Genomic DNA, 12,269 nt, shown 5'->3' with positions numbered 1-12,269 from the left:
GGGGCTCTGGCAGGTCCCTGGGGGACTGGGGCTCTGGCGGGTACCTCGTCACAGCCGGCGCAGCGTGGCCGGAGGCTCTCGCAGTAGTGGCGCCCGCACCAGGCGGCCCCGCCCTTCCAGAAGTAGATGAGGTCGACGAGGGGCTCGGAGCAGCGGCAGCACACGAAGCAGGCCGGGTGCCACTGCCGGGAGTAGCCGGCGCGGTCAGCGTAGACCACTGGGCAGTCCCCCGGCACCGCCTGCTTGCAGGACTCGCAGCGCTGCAGGAGAGAGAGTGGGGCACTGAGAGGGGCTGGAACCAGGAGCCCGCTGGCCCAGGGCTCAGAGCCCTGCAGGACTGCAGCCATGAGGAAGCACCTCTGGCTCCAGGGCACAGTGGGAAGACAGGGTGCTGAGTAGCTTATTTTGGAGATCTTGGGATGGATCTTTCCTTCCCAGATGTGCTCTCTGCAGTGCTCTGAACCACACAGCTGGTCTGAAGCCCCAGTAGCAAAACAGAACAAACTCATCTCCAAGCATGTCCTCAATGCTTCCCACTTCTACACGGCCTGGAGGACCTGCCACGCTGCTGCTCCTCATCCCACAGCACTGAGGAGGGCAGTGGAAATCAAAAGCAGACAACACAGAGCATCACAAGGGCACCCATGGCCAGCAGGGCCAACATCCCCAGGACTATCACTCCACATCCTGGGCAAACACCTGGACCAGTGCTACCTATGGACAGTGTCAAGCTGCAATATACATTAAAAGTCATTGTAAATATATTTGCCTGGATTACTGCTCACTTCCTTCCAGCCAGATTCTTGGGCAGGTAAGAACAGCACCACCTGCCACCAGCCAAGTGAATGGCCTTTGAGACCCCCCCAGTCTAAAATCTTCACTAGAATCCCAAAGTCCTGCAAGGAAGAGTTAAGAATTCCTACAGTGCAGGACTGCAGCACATCAAAGATGTAATTTTGCAAAGAGATTAGGAACTTTGTTCTTTTCTCACTGTTTTCTGTCTGTGCCTAACTCAGATGTCACTCCACAAGTTTCAGAACAGCGTTTTCCATTTCCAACAGGCCAAAGAGCCAGAATTAGCCGTGTCTAATCTCAGGATTAACAGCATCAGTGCACATTACACATGAGACCAGCTGCTGGCTGTTTATCTGTGCCTGCAGAGCGATCCTGTGATTAGTGAAGAGCCAGCACTGAAGCTCCACTTGGAGGCTGACAGGATGCTGTTTCAGTTCCCACTGAAGCTGGATAGTCCAGGTCAGGGTAAGAGCTTCTGAGCCTGGCCTTCGTCACTCCCTACAAGAAACACCCTTCAGTAGCAGCTGGAATCTCTTCCAGCAGAGCCATGGCTGGATTTCTACCAGCAATCCCTGCAGCAGCCTGGCAGAGGCAGCAGGAGCTGCCTGTGTGACACACGTGTCGTGCTCACACTGCCCAACCAGAGCGCTGGCACAGTGCTGTCCCTGCTCCAGCTGGCACAAGGGACTGGGAATGTCCCTGTGCTCAGGTGACAACACCCTGACTTAACCACTTCTAATAGGTGGGTGAAATCACAGGACCACAGAATGGTTTTGGTTGGAAGGGACCCTAAAGATCACCTAGTTTTGACCCCTTGCCATGGGCAGGGACACCTTCTACTAGACCAGGTTGCTCCAGAGAAAAAGAGAAACAAAAATAAGAGCTTTCAGTAGAAGGTAAACTAACTGCCCCTGAGCTGTAGGAGGACATCAGCAATGGGGCAGGGACAGGGGAGGGGACAAGTTCCCACCACCATCACCAGCCCCTTCCACCTGCTCACACATGAGAGCTGGAGTCACCGACCTTTGCATCTACAGTGTTTCCTCACTCTCATCCCTCCTGTTACACAGCAGGAGGCCACAGGATTATCTACACCCCCTTTTCTCTGTTTGGTCACTGATATTTCCAGCATCCCATGTGTTCTGCCATCACCTCTTCCCTTGTCCAGCTGGATTTTCAGTAACCACCCACCGCCCTTGGAGCAGTTCCACCACGCTGATGGGCATCTCCTGTTTTCCCAGGAAATCCATTCTGACAAGAAGAGGCAGCACAAGAGCACAGATAGGATGTTTCCTGGCTTGGCTGTTCTGCTGAAAGGGGATATGTCTGCTGACACTGCTCCTTCCACCACATTTCCAAGCACTCCAGGCCCAGCGTCAACGAAGGGGGAAACTCGGCACGGCCCAGAAACTGTGGGATTTCTGGTCTGGAGGAACAGGAACAGCATGGAGGGACTGGCACAGCACAGAAACTGTGGGATTTCTGGTCTGGAGGAACAGGAACAGCATGGAGGGACTGGCACAGCACAGAAACTGTGGGATTTCTGATCTAGAGGAACAGGAACAGTATGGAGGGACTGGCACAGCCCAGAAACTGTGGGATTTCTGGTCTAGAGGAACAGGAACAGTATGGAGGGACTGGCAGAGAGCACCACTCTTGGCACACCAGCAGTGTGGATGGATGGGCACCGAGAAATTCTGCACCCATCACACAGGACTGAGGCCTTTTCCCTACGCCCCTGATACCTCCCTGAGGCACTGAATTTGGGTGACCTGGGGCCCCAGAGCCCAGCCCTGCAGCTGCCTCGGCTCTGTCAGCCCCCAGAAGCCACAGACCCATCATCCCAGCCCTGCTTATCTTGCAGGATCTAAAGTGAGAACAAACACAGCAGTTTCCAACCCCGAGCTCAAGTTTATTGCCAACAAGAACTGTTAAAAAAACAACTTATTTTGCTGTTTCTTTCTACGGAAATTACTCCCAGGGAAAAATTCTTCACAGGGCTTTTTCCAACCATCATATAACCTCCATCCCCAGCCATTTACACACTACATAAAAGGGGCTCTTCCAATTTGAAATGGCATTAGTGCTCATTTTACATCTCCATCGTGCAGGGAGAGGAGTGAAGACTTTATTAGATGAATTGCCAGAGGCGTTGGCCAAAAAACTGTCCTGTTCTAAGCTTTTCTCAGCTTGCTCTCTCCAGCAGCTCCTGTTCCACAGTGTCAGCTCCCAGGGAAGGAGCTCCCAGACAGACCCAGCCTTCTCCAGAGCACTCACTGCGCTGCTGGCCTGAGGTTTTGGGAACAACAGCTACCTTGGATCAATTGCTTCAGGATTTGATTTGATTTCAGCACACTGACCTGTTACACCAGAGGAGTTTCCACTTCTGAGGGGGTTAAGGATGATTTTGTGCTCGGTAGAGAACACTCAGCTTGTGGGACAGACTTACAGCAGTGATGGCCCCTCCCTGCAGCCCAAAGGAGTTCAGGAGCTGCCTGAGCTCAGCTGCCTTCACACAGATTTACACTGGTCCTGGATTTTCCTTTACACACCCATTTCCACACAACTGTTCTGAGTGTGCAAGGGGAGGTGTAACCAGGGAAAGCATCCTGGCCCATTCTTCTGGGGCAGCTTTGGTCCTTTCTGGGTTCATCCTGCTCTAGACCAAGGGCAGTATGTTTTGGGTATTTTTTTCCCTACCCACATTCCAGCCTGCGGTTCAGGCTCACACCCTGATCTGAAACAGGGTGACATCAAGCTGCTGGTGCTGATTGTAATCTATTCAATAGATTCAATCTCTGTCCTACTTCTAATGGGCTTAATGAAAAACACCACATGAGCTGCTTGAGAACCATGATTTCCAAAAGCAGCTACTCAGCATCTCCTTCCCCACAAACTCTTCAACTGAAAGTGCTCATTTCGTCCCAGAGAGCCCTTCTCGTGGCTGAATCCTGCAGGGCTTTGAGGGCTGGGACAAACACACTGCCAGCTGAGGACAGCATGTCCTGGAGTGTCCCTGGGCAGGGTGGGGGCACCACAGACATCACCCACAGCACCCTAGAGAGCCACACAGCAGGGAAGCTCAGGGCATGTTTAGCATCCAAATTTTAGGGGACACACAGGAGATGGTGATACAAATAGAGAGGAACCCAAACCTCCCCACCTGGAGTGTGCTGATCTGCATTTTAACCCCTAATTACATCAACACCACAAAAGCCTCCACTGTCACCAGCTTCATGCACCTCATTTCTCAGTCCCTTTGTATCCATCTCTGCTTCCTACCACCCATTCTGCTCACCCCTACTCTCACCTCACACACTGCACTAAATCTCATTTTTCTATGGCAGAATTTTTCTTCCAGGGCAGTTTTGTTAAAACCAGTAGACCTGGAAGTGCAGCACATTCCAGATCCTGGGACACAGCCTGTCCCTATCAGCTCAGCTGCATTAATTCCTGCATGGCAGATCAAATTAACCCAGGGGGTGTTTGTTAGAGGGGGCACAGGAGGTCTGTGGTCAGCATGGCCAGTAGCCCCAGTCCCTCATGGGTCTGCCATGTGCTGGGCTGCACAGTGTGGCCATCCCCCTGGATCTGCCACTGCTTTGGAAGCTGTCTCATTTTTCAGCTGGTGCCTTGAGAAAAATGATGCTTCAAATCAAGGAGAATAACATCACAGTTATGTATTTGTTTATTTGAAAGGACAAATTCACAGTTTAAGCAAACCTTTATCACTAGGATGACTTATTGAAATGTTTAAAGGAAACCTTCCTTTTTCGGCTATTTTTTTAGCTTAGAATTCTTCGGTGTTTTGTTGCAATAGTGCAAACCTTTACTGTGCCACTGGACTCAAATCAGATGCACATTAACAGGCCATGGCAGAGGGGAGACATTACCCAATATGGACTGAAAATGAAAACTGCTCTTAACTTGTACAACCTCAGTACAGGAATGGCAGGAAAAATCTCCTCTTAAAAACACTTGGACACCATTTGTTTTTTCAGCTTTAAATCCTCTGTTGCAAGTCACCCTCACAAGGGCCAGGACAAGATATTTCCACTCACCATATTTTATGACAAGCATCTGTTCAGCAGCCACAGAGGCCACTCCAGACAGCACAGGGGGAACATAAATCTAAAAGGGTGTTGGAGAATCTCAATCATTTCCCTGTGGCAATGTATTTGTATTCCCAGGGACACAGGGTGGCTGTTTAAATCTCCCCAGAGCTATTACAGCCCTGGGAGCAGTGTCTCCATGTTCACAGCTCTGTGGTAACCAGACTGAGCCACCACCTCCTGTCACTTGTGGTCTTTCCACTCACTCTGGGCTGGAAGCCCACCTGGAAACACTAGCTCACAGAGAAACAGTTTCTGATTGCAAGTACCTTATTGACTCACATCACAGAACCACAGAATCATTAAGATCGGAAAAGACCTCCCAGCTCATCAAGTTAAACCTTCAACCGAATCCCACCATGCCCACTAAACCGTATCAGCCAGGGATGCCCAACCTTCCAGAACTGCCAAGATTCCAACGTTGAAATCACCAGCTCCTACAGCAAGAACCCCCTCACCTGGGCCTTTGCTGTGGAGGGAGGGCAATGGGGGAGAAACCCCCTTTCACACCCCTGTCAGACAGACCCTTGTGCTCAGCAGGGCTCGCTGGAGCAGAGGGTCTCTCCAGGGTGCTTCCCAGTGCTGTGCCAAAGCACACCACGACGTGGCTGAGCACCTGCAGCAGGTGTGGACAAGCCCATGGCAGCAGAGTGGTGACAAGGAACAGACCACACTGGCTGGTGCCATCTGTCCCCCATCCAGCTGAGTCTGACTGTATTCCTGAAGGCTCCCCAGGCCCAGAGCAGCATCCTCCCACCCCATCCCGTCCCATCCCATCACTCACGTAGTGCCCGGCTGCAGGTGTGCTCTCCAGGGCCCCGTTGGTGGACTCGGGGGGTTTGCTGGACTCGATGCTCTTGTCCTGGGGCTTCCCTTCGTCCTTCCCGCCGCCGCCCTGGCCGGGCAGTGCCACCTCCCCCACGCCCAGCGCCTCGGCCTTGTACTTCTTGACGAACTCCTCCATCAGCCTGTGCTCGCCCTCGGCCAGGCCGCGGCACTGCGCAGGGTCCTGGTCATACAGCGGGAGCTGCCGTGCCAGCCGCCGCCGCCGCTGCAGCGCCCCGTCCGTGCCCGCCACCGGCTGCAGCTCCTTCGGCATCAGCTCCATGTACTGCATGGCCTGCATGGGAGAGACCAGTTACTGCATGGGAGAGACCAGTTACTGCATGGCCTGGACGGGACAGACCCAGTTACTGCATGGCCTGGACGGGACAGACCCAGTTACTGCATGGCCTGGACGGGACAGACCCAGTTACTGCATGGGCTGGATGGGACAGACCCAGTTACTGCATGGCCTGGACGGGACAGACCCAGTTACGGCATGGGCTGGATGGGGACAGACCCAGTTACTGCATGGCCTGGATGGGGACAGACCCAGTTACTGCATGGGCTGGATGGGACAGACCCAGTTACTGCATGGCCTGGATGGGACAGACCCAGTTACTGCATGGGCTGGATGGGACAGACCCAGTTTCCCCAAGCTGCCTGTGGCAGGGAAGCACGAGCTTGGCATGAGATGCTCCACTCATGGAGTGGTGGCAGGAAATGTGACCTTCCCCTCCCTTCTCCCTCTGAGGTGTTTTAACCCACAGTTTGGAAGTAAAAGGCTGAACTGGCTCAGATGCCAGTGGCAGCCAGGCTGTACTTAATCACTTCATCCTCAAAACCAGGCTGCCTGTTTCTGGAGAGGTTTTGTTTTGTTTTGAAACAAAACCTGGACTGCCCAGCATGGCAAAGCAGCACAGACTGACCTGCTTTGCTGGCTCACACCCAGATCCCAGCACACCCTCCCTCGCTGGCACCACCAGGACACTTTTCCATGTAATTTGACAACAAGGCTGCTGAAAAGTCTAAAAGCCCATAAACATCAAAATTCAAGACCAGTTTCCTACTGCCTTGTGCTCGGACAGTGAGAGCTGCAGGGAGTGGGTAAGGGGCTGCCCTGGGATCATCCCAGACCCTCCCCCCCCGGGCTCACAGAGCACAGTTTAAAGATCCCCTTTTATCAATTAAAAATATTATCTTAATACAGGAAAAAGTAGTTAAATAGCAGTTGAGTCTGGAACACCAACAGGCACCAACTCCACCCCATTACTGATTTCCCAGCAGATGAAAGGTTTTTGGTCACCGATACCCTGTGATATGGAAAGGAAATACCAAGACAATATCCACAATAAAATCTACAATTCAACTGCCACTACCTTAAAGTCAGAGCAAACCCATCCCTGTCCCAGGCTGGGTTAGTGCTTGTGGGACATGGTGGCTGCACAGTTAACTTGCCTGGCTGGGGAAAAGGGAAGGGAGTTTCCCACTCCGGCATTTTTCCTATTGTAGTGTGAAGAGTGACAGGGCAGCCAGTTGGCTCCCTGCCATTCCCTGTCAGACCAGCATCCAGCTGCATTAGATTTGCTTCTTACTGGGTCAGCACTCGAGAACTCAATTTAAAAATATTAGCAGAGAGATTTAACTGTTTGTGGCACATGGGCTGGTTCAGGCTGGGCTTCTAAATACAGAAATGCCTGCACAGCACTGAACAACTCATCACCTTGGGAAAAACTTCCAAGTCCCTTCCACCTGGGCTACTCTGGGCCAGAGAACAGCACTGCCAGGCAGAATTCCTGACAGGAAATTAGCAACAGGTAATGATTTAACGGAAGCAGGGCTTCCATTAAAGGACTTCCCTGTGTCTTGGGGTGCAAGTTAAAATCACTGTACACTGGGATATTAGACATCAGGACTCAGTACATCGTGTCCCTGTGCAGTGGCAGGGCTGATGTCCAGTTTTCTGGGAAGGCTGGTGCTCTGTGGAAGAAGCTGCTGGTCAGGAACAGCAGGTTGGAGAACTGCAGGATGCTGGGGGGAGTGACCTGCTGCACTAATGGCTTTCACAGGCGTGAGGAATCCTAATGGGAATGACAGGAGAAAGGGACAAGAACTCCCTGACAGCTCCTCCCAGGCTCACACAGGCACTGCCAGTGGTATCTTACAACTGCAAAGGAAAAAACAAAGCCAGTACTGTGTGACCAGGGACACCAGGACAGCACGTGCCATCCTGCCCCACCCTCAGCCACAGCACCAGCTCCAGCAGAGCAGTAACTTGGTGGGATCTTAATGGGAAAGATTCTAAACCCACTACCAACGTGCCAAGACTAATGAGCACTCAGATAGAGGAGAACTACGTGGGCACCTGGAGCCTCCTGTTCCACTCCAGCCTCCTCATTCCCAATACAGCAAGAAAAGCCAAATCACAAGCCTTCCCTAAAGCCTGCTCAGGGACAGCTTTCAATATCTGCCCTGACATGTGAGGGGATGTCACTTCCTGATCAAGGGAATGCTTGAAGATACAATTGCAGATGTTATCAAATGTGTCCAAAGAAAAGATGTGGGGAAAAAACATCCAACCTGACACCAAACACTGACATGAAGGGTAATAAAAAGTTGCTGCGTCTGCTGCTACCACATATTGTTACAGCCAATGCTTCACTGTGCTGCCTGAGTGCAGGTAATTTTGAGGAAGAGCATTTTAGGATTTCCTTGTTCACTAGTGGTTCTGGAGCTGTTTTATGATCTGTTCTTTTTGCTCTCCCCAGGGACCCCCAGTATCTACTCCATGACTTCTCCAGGCACTGCTCAATGAGAACGTGCTCGAACTTCCTCCTATGATTGACCAAGCACTTCAGCACAGCAAGGTTAAAAGCCATCCCAAGTTTGCAGACTGCCTTCAGAAGGAAACCACTGGAGAGAGGCAGTTATGCACTAACAGCTTCCTGGCCCAAATCCCTTTTAAACTATCCCCAGAGTGGCTGACATCCAGCTCTTCTCCTCAAAGTTTGTCAAGTTGATCTTCAAGCCAAAATTTATCAAGGTTGTCTCCAAAGCTCCTGAACGTTGTTTATTTGAACCAAGATATATTCCAGCACATCCAGGCACTATAAAGAGATCAAAAGCTTTCATAAAATCTTTGACCCTCCACCTTCAGGGAGGTGGGTCTGGACTGGGGGCTTGTTTTTGGACACAGCCCTTGGCACAGGACCATGCTCTCCATCTCCCCTTTTTACCCTGAGTTCTCTCTATAAAACCTAAACTGAAATATTTTGTACCCTTGGAGCTGCCCCTTGCCAGCACTGCAGGGATGGAGTTGGATGCTGCAGCAGGGGGAGAGCTGGGATCTCCCCACTATGTCCCCAGATTCCCCAGTGCCCCTCGGCTCCCACAGGGCTGCATTCGGGGTCACCCCAAACACACACTTCCAAGGAGAAGGGTCCAGGGCCATGGCAGATAAAATCAGCCCAGATACCCCAGAGTTTGGGCATCTCTCAGGGCACAGAGCTGCCCCTGCCCCAGGCACTGGGAGCACGGCGCTGCAGCCCCCACGGATCTCGGGTTCCCAGTAAATCCCAGGCTGGTGGAAGAGCACCATCGTTGGTGCCCCCATCCCTCAGCAGCTCCCTCATTCCCCCAGCACCCCTGAGCACAGGGAGGGAAGTGGTGGCTGCGAGCACAGCGCTGGAGCAGCCGGGCAGGGGGTGCATCAGGGTCACGGCCCCTCGTTAAGCCCAGTGGCTCTGCTCCAATTACCCTCCTACATTCCCAGTACAGAGCTCACAGACAGCCTGTCCAGTGGGTTTTAAGGAGAATTAACCAGTCTGTCTCTGGGGACTGCAGCTGCACTTCCACGTTTGTATCCCCAGTTCTTCTTCAAAAAAATCTGGCTGTGGTTTCAGCAGCTTTAAGCTATTTGTGTCATCTGAGGAGCAGAAGCTCTTCCCTGCCCACCCCTGACAGTAGAATACAGAATGGTTTTATACCACAGCTCAGTGAAAAGCCAGTTAAATGCTTTCCTTCAAGAAATGCTCCGCTGGCTCACTCTTCCACACACCGAAAACCACTTCCATCCCTTCCCACACAGCTTGTCCGGAAGGAAACTGGGCAGGGGAGGGAGGTGGAGCTGGGCTGGGGGCTTGGTTTCAGATCCAGGCCTTGGCACAGGACCACACTCCCCATCTTCCCTTTTTATCCTGAGTTCTCTTTACAAAATATTTTTTACTTGGACCTGATTATGTTTAGCTGTAAGGAAAAAAATTCCTAGCTCCAGAGCTGGATCTGGGAGGGTTTCCTTGGGCAGCAGTGGTGGGCAGAGCTCCTGCCCATGCAGGCAGGATACTCTGAGCACAGAGCTCAGCTCCAGGCTCACATGCCCTGGCACAAGGAGCCCTCCTGCTCCTGTTCCCAGAGGCAGGAAGCTCCACAAGCCTGCTGGAACAGGGCTGGGCTGCTGCTGCTCTTCAAAGGGAGTGTGAGGAACGCTGGGAATGGCAGCTCTGAGCCCACTGCTCCAGGGGAGGACATCCTCCAGCAGTGAGGGGATGCTCCCTGTGAGCAGCAGATTGGGTGCCCTGGGGCACAACCACCCAGCTGTCCCCCCAGTTCCACGCTGCCCACCACCAGGAGAAGTCAAAGCCCCTTCCCTCTCCTCCACTTGCCCAGCCCAGACATCCCAAAAGGCCTGGAGGAATTGCTCCCACATCCCGCCTGGAGCTGGCAGATGCTGATGTGGGCTGTGCAGGGCTGTAGGACAGCAGGGGTGGCATCTCTCCCCAGCAATGCTTTTATTAGATATGAGCTTTACCGAAAGACTGAGCTTTCTAGTTGTTAAATCCATTAAAACTTCTCCTAGAAATGTAAACCAGCCAATAAACCCCAAAGGCATTCCATCCCCCTCTCCTACCTACTCTGCTTATTCACAGGGTTTTCCAAAACACAGAGTGCTTGGTTCACATCTGCTCTCTCAGGCCAGCCAGGATTTACTGTTTTCCCCAGTGACTTTATTCCAGAGCTGAGTTCTGCTCCCAGCTCAGTGACCCACCCAACAGGCCATGGATCTCCTTACCAGCTTCTGGGCGAGCCCCGGGGGGGCCCACTCGTAGGTGATGGTGTCGAAGGTGGGGTCCTTGCCCGAGATGTTGGGGTTGGTGACGATCATGCGGTTCCTCTTGTAGATGCGGGCGCCGTCGCCGCCCTTGAGCCGCGCCGTCAGCGTGGAGTACTTGGAGTCTGCCAGCAGGCGCCCGATCTTGCGGTCATCCTCCAGCTCCGAGCTCAGGCTGTGCTCCTCCTGGCTGCACTTGCACGACTTGCAGATCTTCCTGTGGGCCACAAGAGATCACCCTCTGGATGTGAGCTGGGCTGTGGGAGGTGGGTGCTCATGGAGTCTCCTCCAAGGGTCAAACACAGACCAGGCTTACACTGCAGGACAGAAGGCTCAGTACAATTCATGGAATGGTTTGGGTTGGAAAGGACCTTAAAGCTCATCTAGTTCCAGCCCCTGCCACGGGCAGGGACACCTTCCACCAGCCCAGGTTACTCCAAGCCCTGTCCAACCTGGCCTTGGACACTCCCAGGTTTGGGGCAGCCACAGCTTCTCTGGGCACCCTGTGCCAGGGCCTGCCCACCTTCACAGGGAAGATTTTCTTCCCATATCCCATCCAACTCTGCTCTCTATCAGTGTGAAACCATTCCCCCTTGTCCTGTCACTACAAAAACTCCCACCTGTGGGGAGCTGCTGCTTCCCCTAAACTTCAAAAACTCCTTCAAGCATCACTAAATTAGAAATTAGCCTCCTCATCAGACTCCAACCCAGCACCAGCCTCAACTCTCCTGAAGCTTTACATGGCATTAAAAAAGTGACTGCTAGAAGGAACTGATGCTTAATTGATTCTAATTTGAACTGTAATAGCTATAAATCACACAGACAAATGTCTAAGACCCCTCTCTGCTGGCCAGCATTGCCATCAAACGCTAATAACAAAAGGGACAAAGTAACTCTGACACAACCCGAGGATTTCAGCAGGATCCTGGAACAAAAATGAGTCAAACCAGTCTCTAATGAAGTCAATTAACAAAAAAAAAAAAAAAAAAAAGTAGTTCTTCCACCAAGTGAGTGTTTTAAAGTTGGATTTCACCCAGCTGAGGTATCAAAACTGGGAGCTGACAGTCTCTAAGGCATTCCAGCTGCAGCCAGCACAGCTGGACCTCAGGCTCCCTGTGCTGCTGCTACAGACCCTCACAGCCCCCAGCACTCTCCAGCACACAGAAAGGAGCCCAGTGTCGCAAGGCAGCTCAGGGGGCACTAATTCTCTTTTAATTAGTGACATATGCAGAGCTGCCTTCCATTTCAAAGCCTCTTTGTTGTCCCATTAGGGCAGGGAGCAGATCCCCACTCCTGCCCTGAACAGAGCACCCTGTCCTGGGCAGCTCCCACCAGCTACTGCCACCAATGTTCACTTAAACTAGAAGCTCTTACAAGGAAATACCGAAAATGAAGTATCAAATGAAACATTCTGGCACTGAGCACAACATTTC

General features: G+C 52.4%; 1 protein-coding gene across 3 annotated transcripts in view; it reads right to left on the bottom strand.

Annotated features, from left to right (window-relative positions):
* Positions 1-12,269, bottom strand: part of LMCD1 (LIM and cysteine rich domains 1) — a 36,026-nt gene that overhangs the window by 6,691 nt on the left and 17,066 nt on the right. For all 3 annotated transcript variants that reach the window (XM_027910001.1, XM_027910002.1, XM_027910000.1), the window contains 3 exons: positions 10,798-11,053; positions 5,692-6,027; positions 45-260 (listed from right to left, as the gene is read on the bottom strand). In XM_027910001.1, coding sequence (XP_027765802.1) covers positions 45-260; positions 5,692-6,027; positions 10,798-11,053 — 808 coding nt within the window. The remainder of the gene's footprint in view (positions 1-44; positions 261-5,691; positions 6,028-10,797; positions 11,054-12,269) is intronic.

This window comes from Empidonax traillii, unplaced genomic scaffold (genome assembly GCF_003031625.1).
Source record: "Empidonax traillii isolate 1590-97213 ecotype Southwest subspecies unplaced genomic scaffold, ASM303162v1 scaffold2602:size36902, whole genome shotgun sequence".
NCBI lineage: Eukaryota > Metazoa > Chordata > Aves > Passeriformes > Tyrannidae > Empidonax > Empidonax traillii.
The sequence above is the reverse complement of the archived record's forward strand: the minus strand, read 5'-3'. Positions and strand labels throughout refer to the sequence as shown.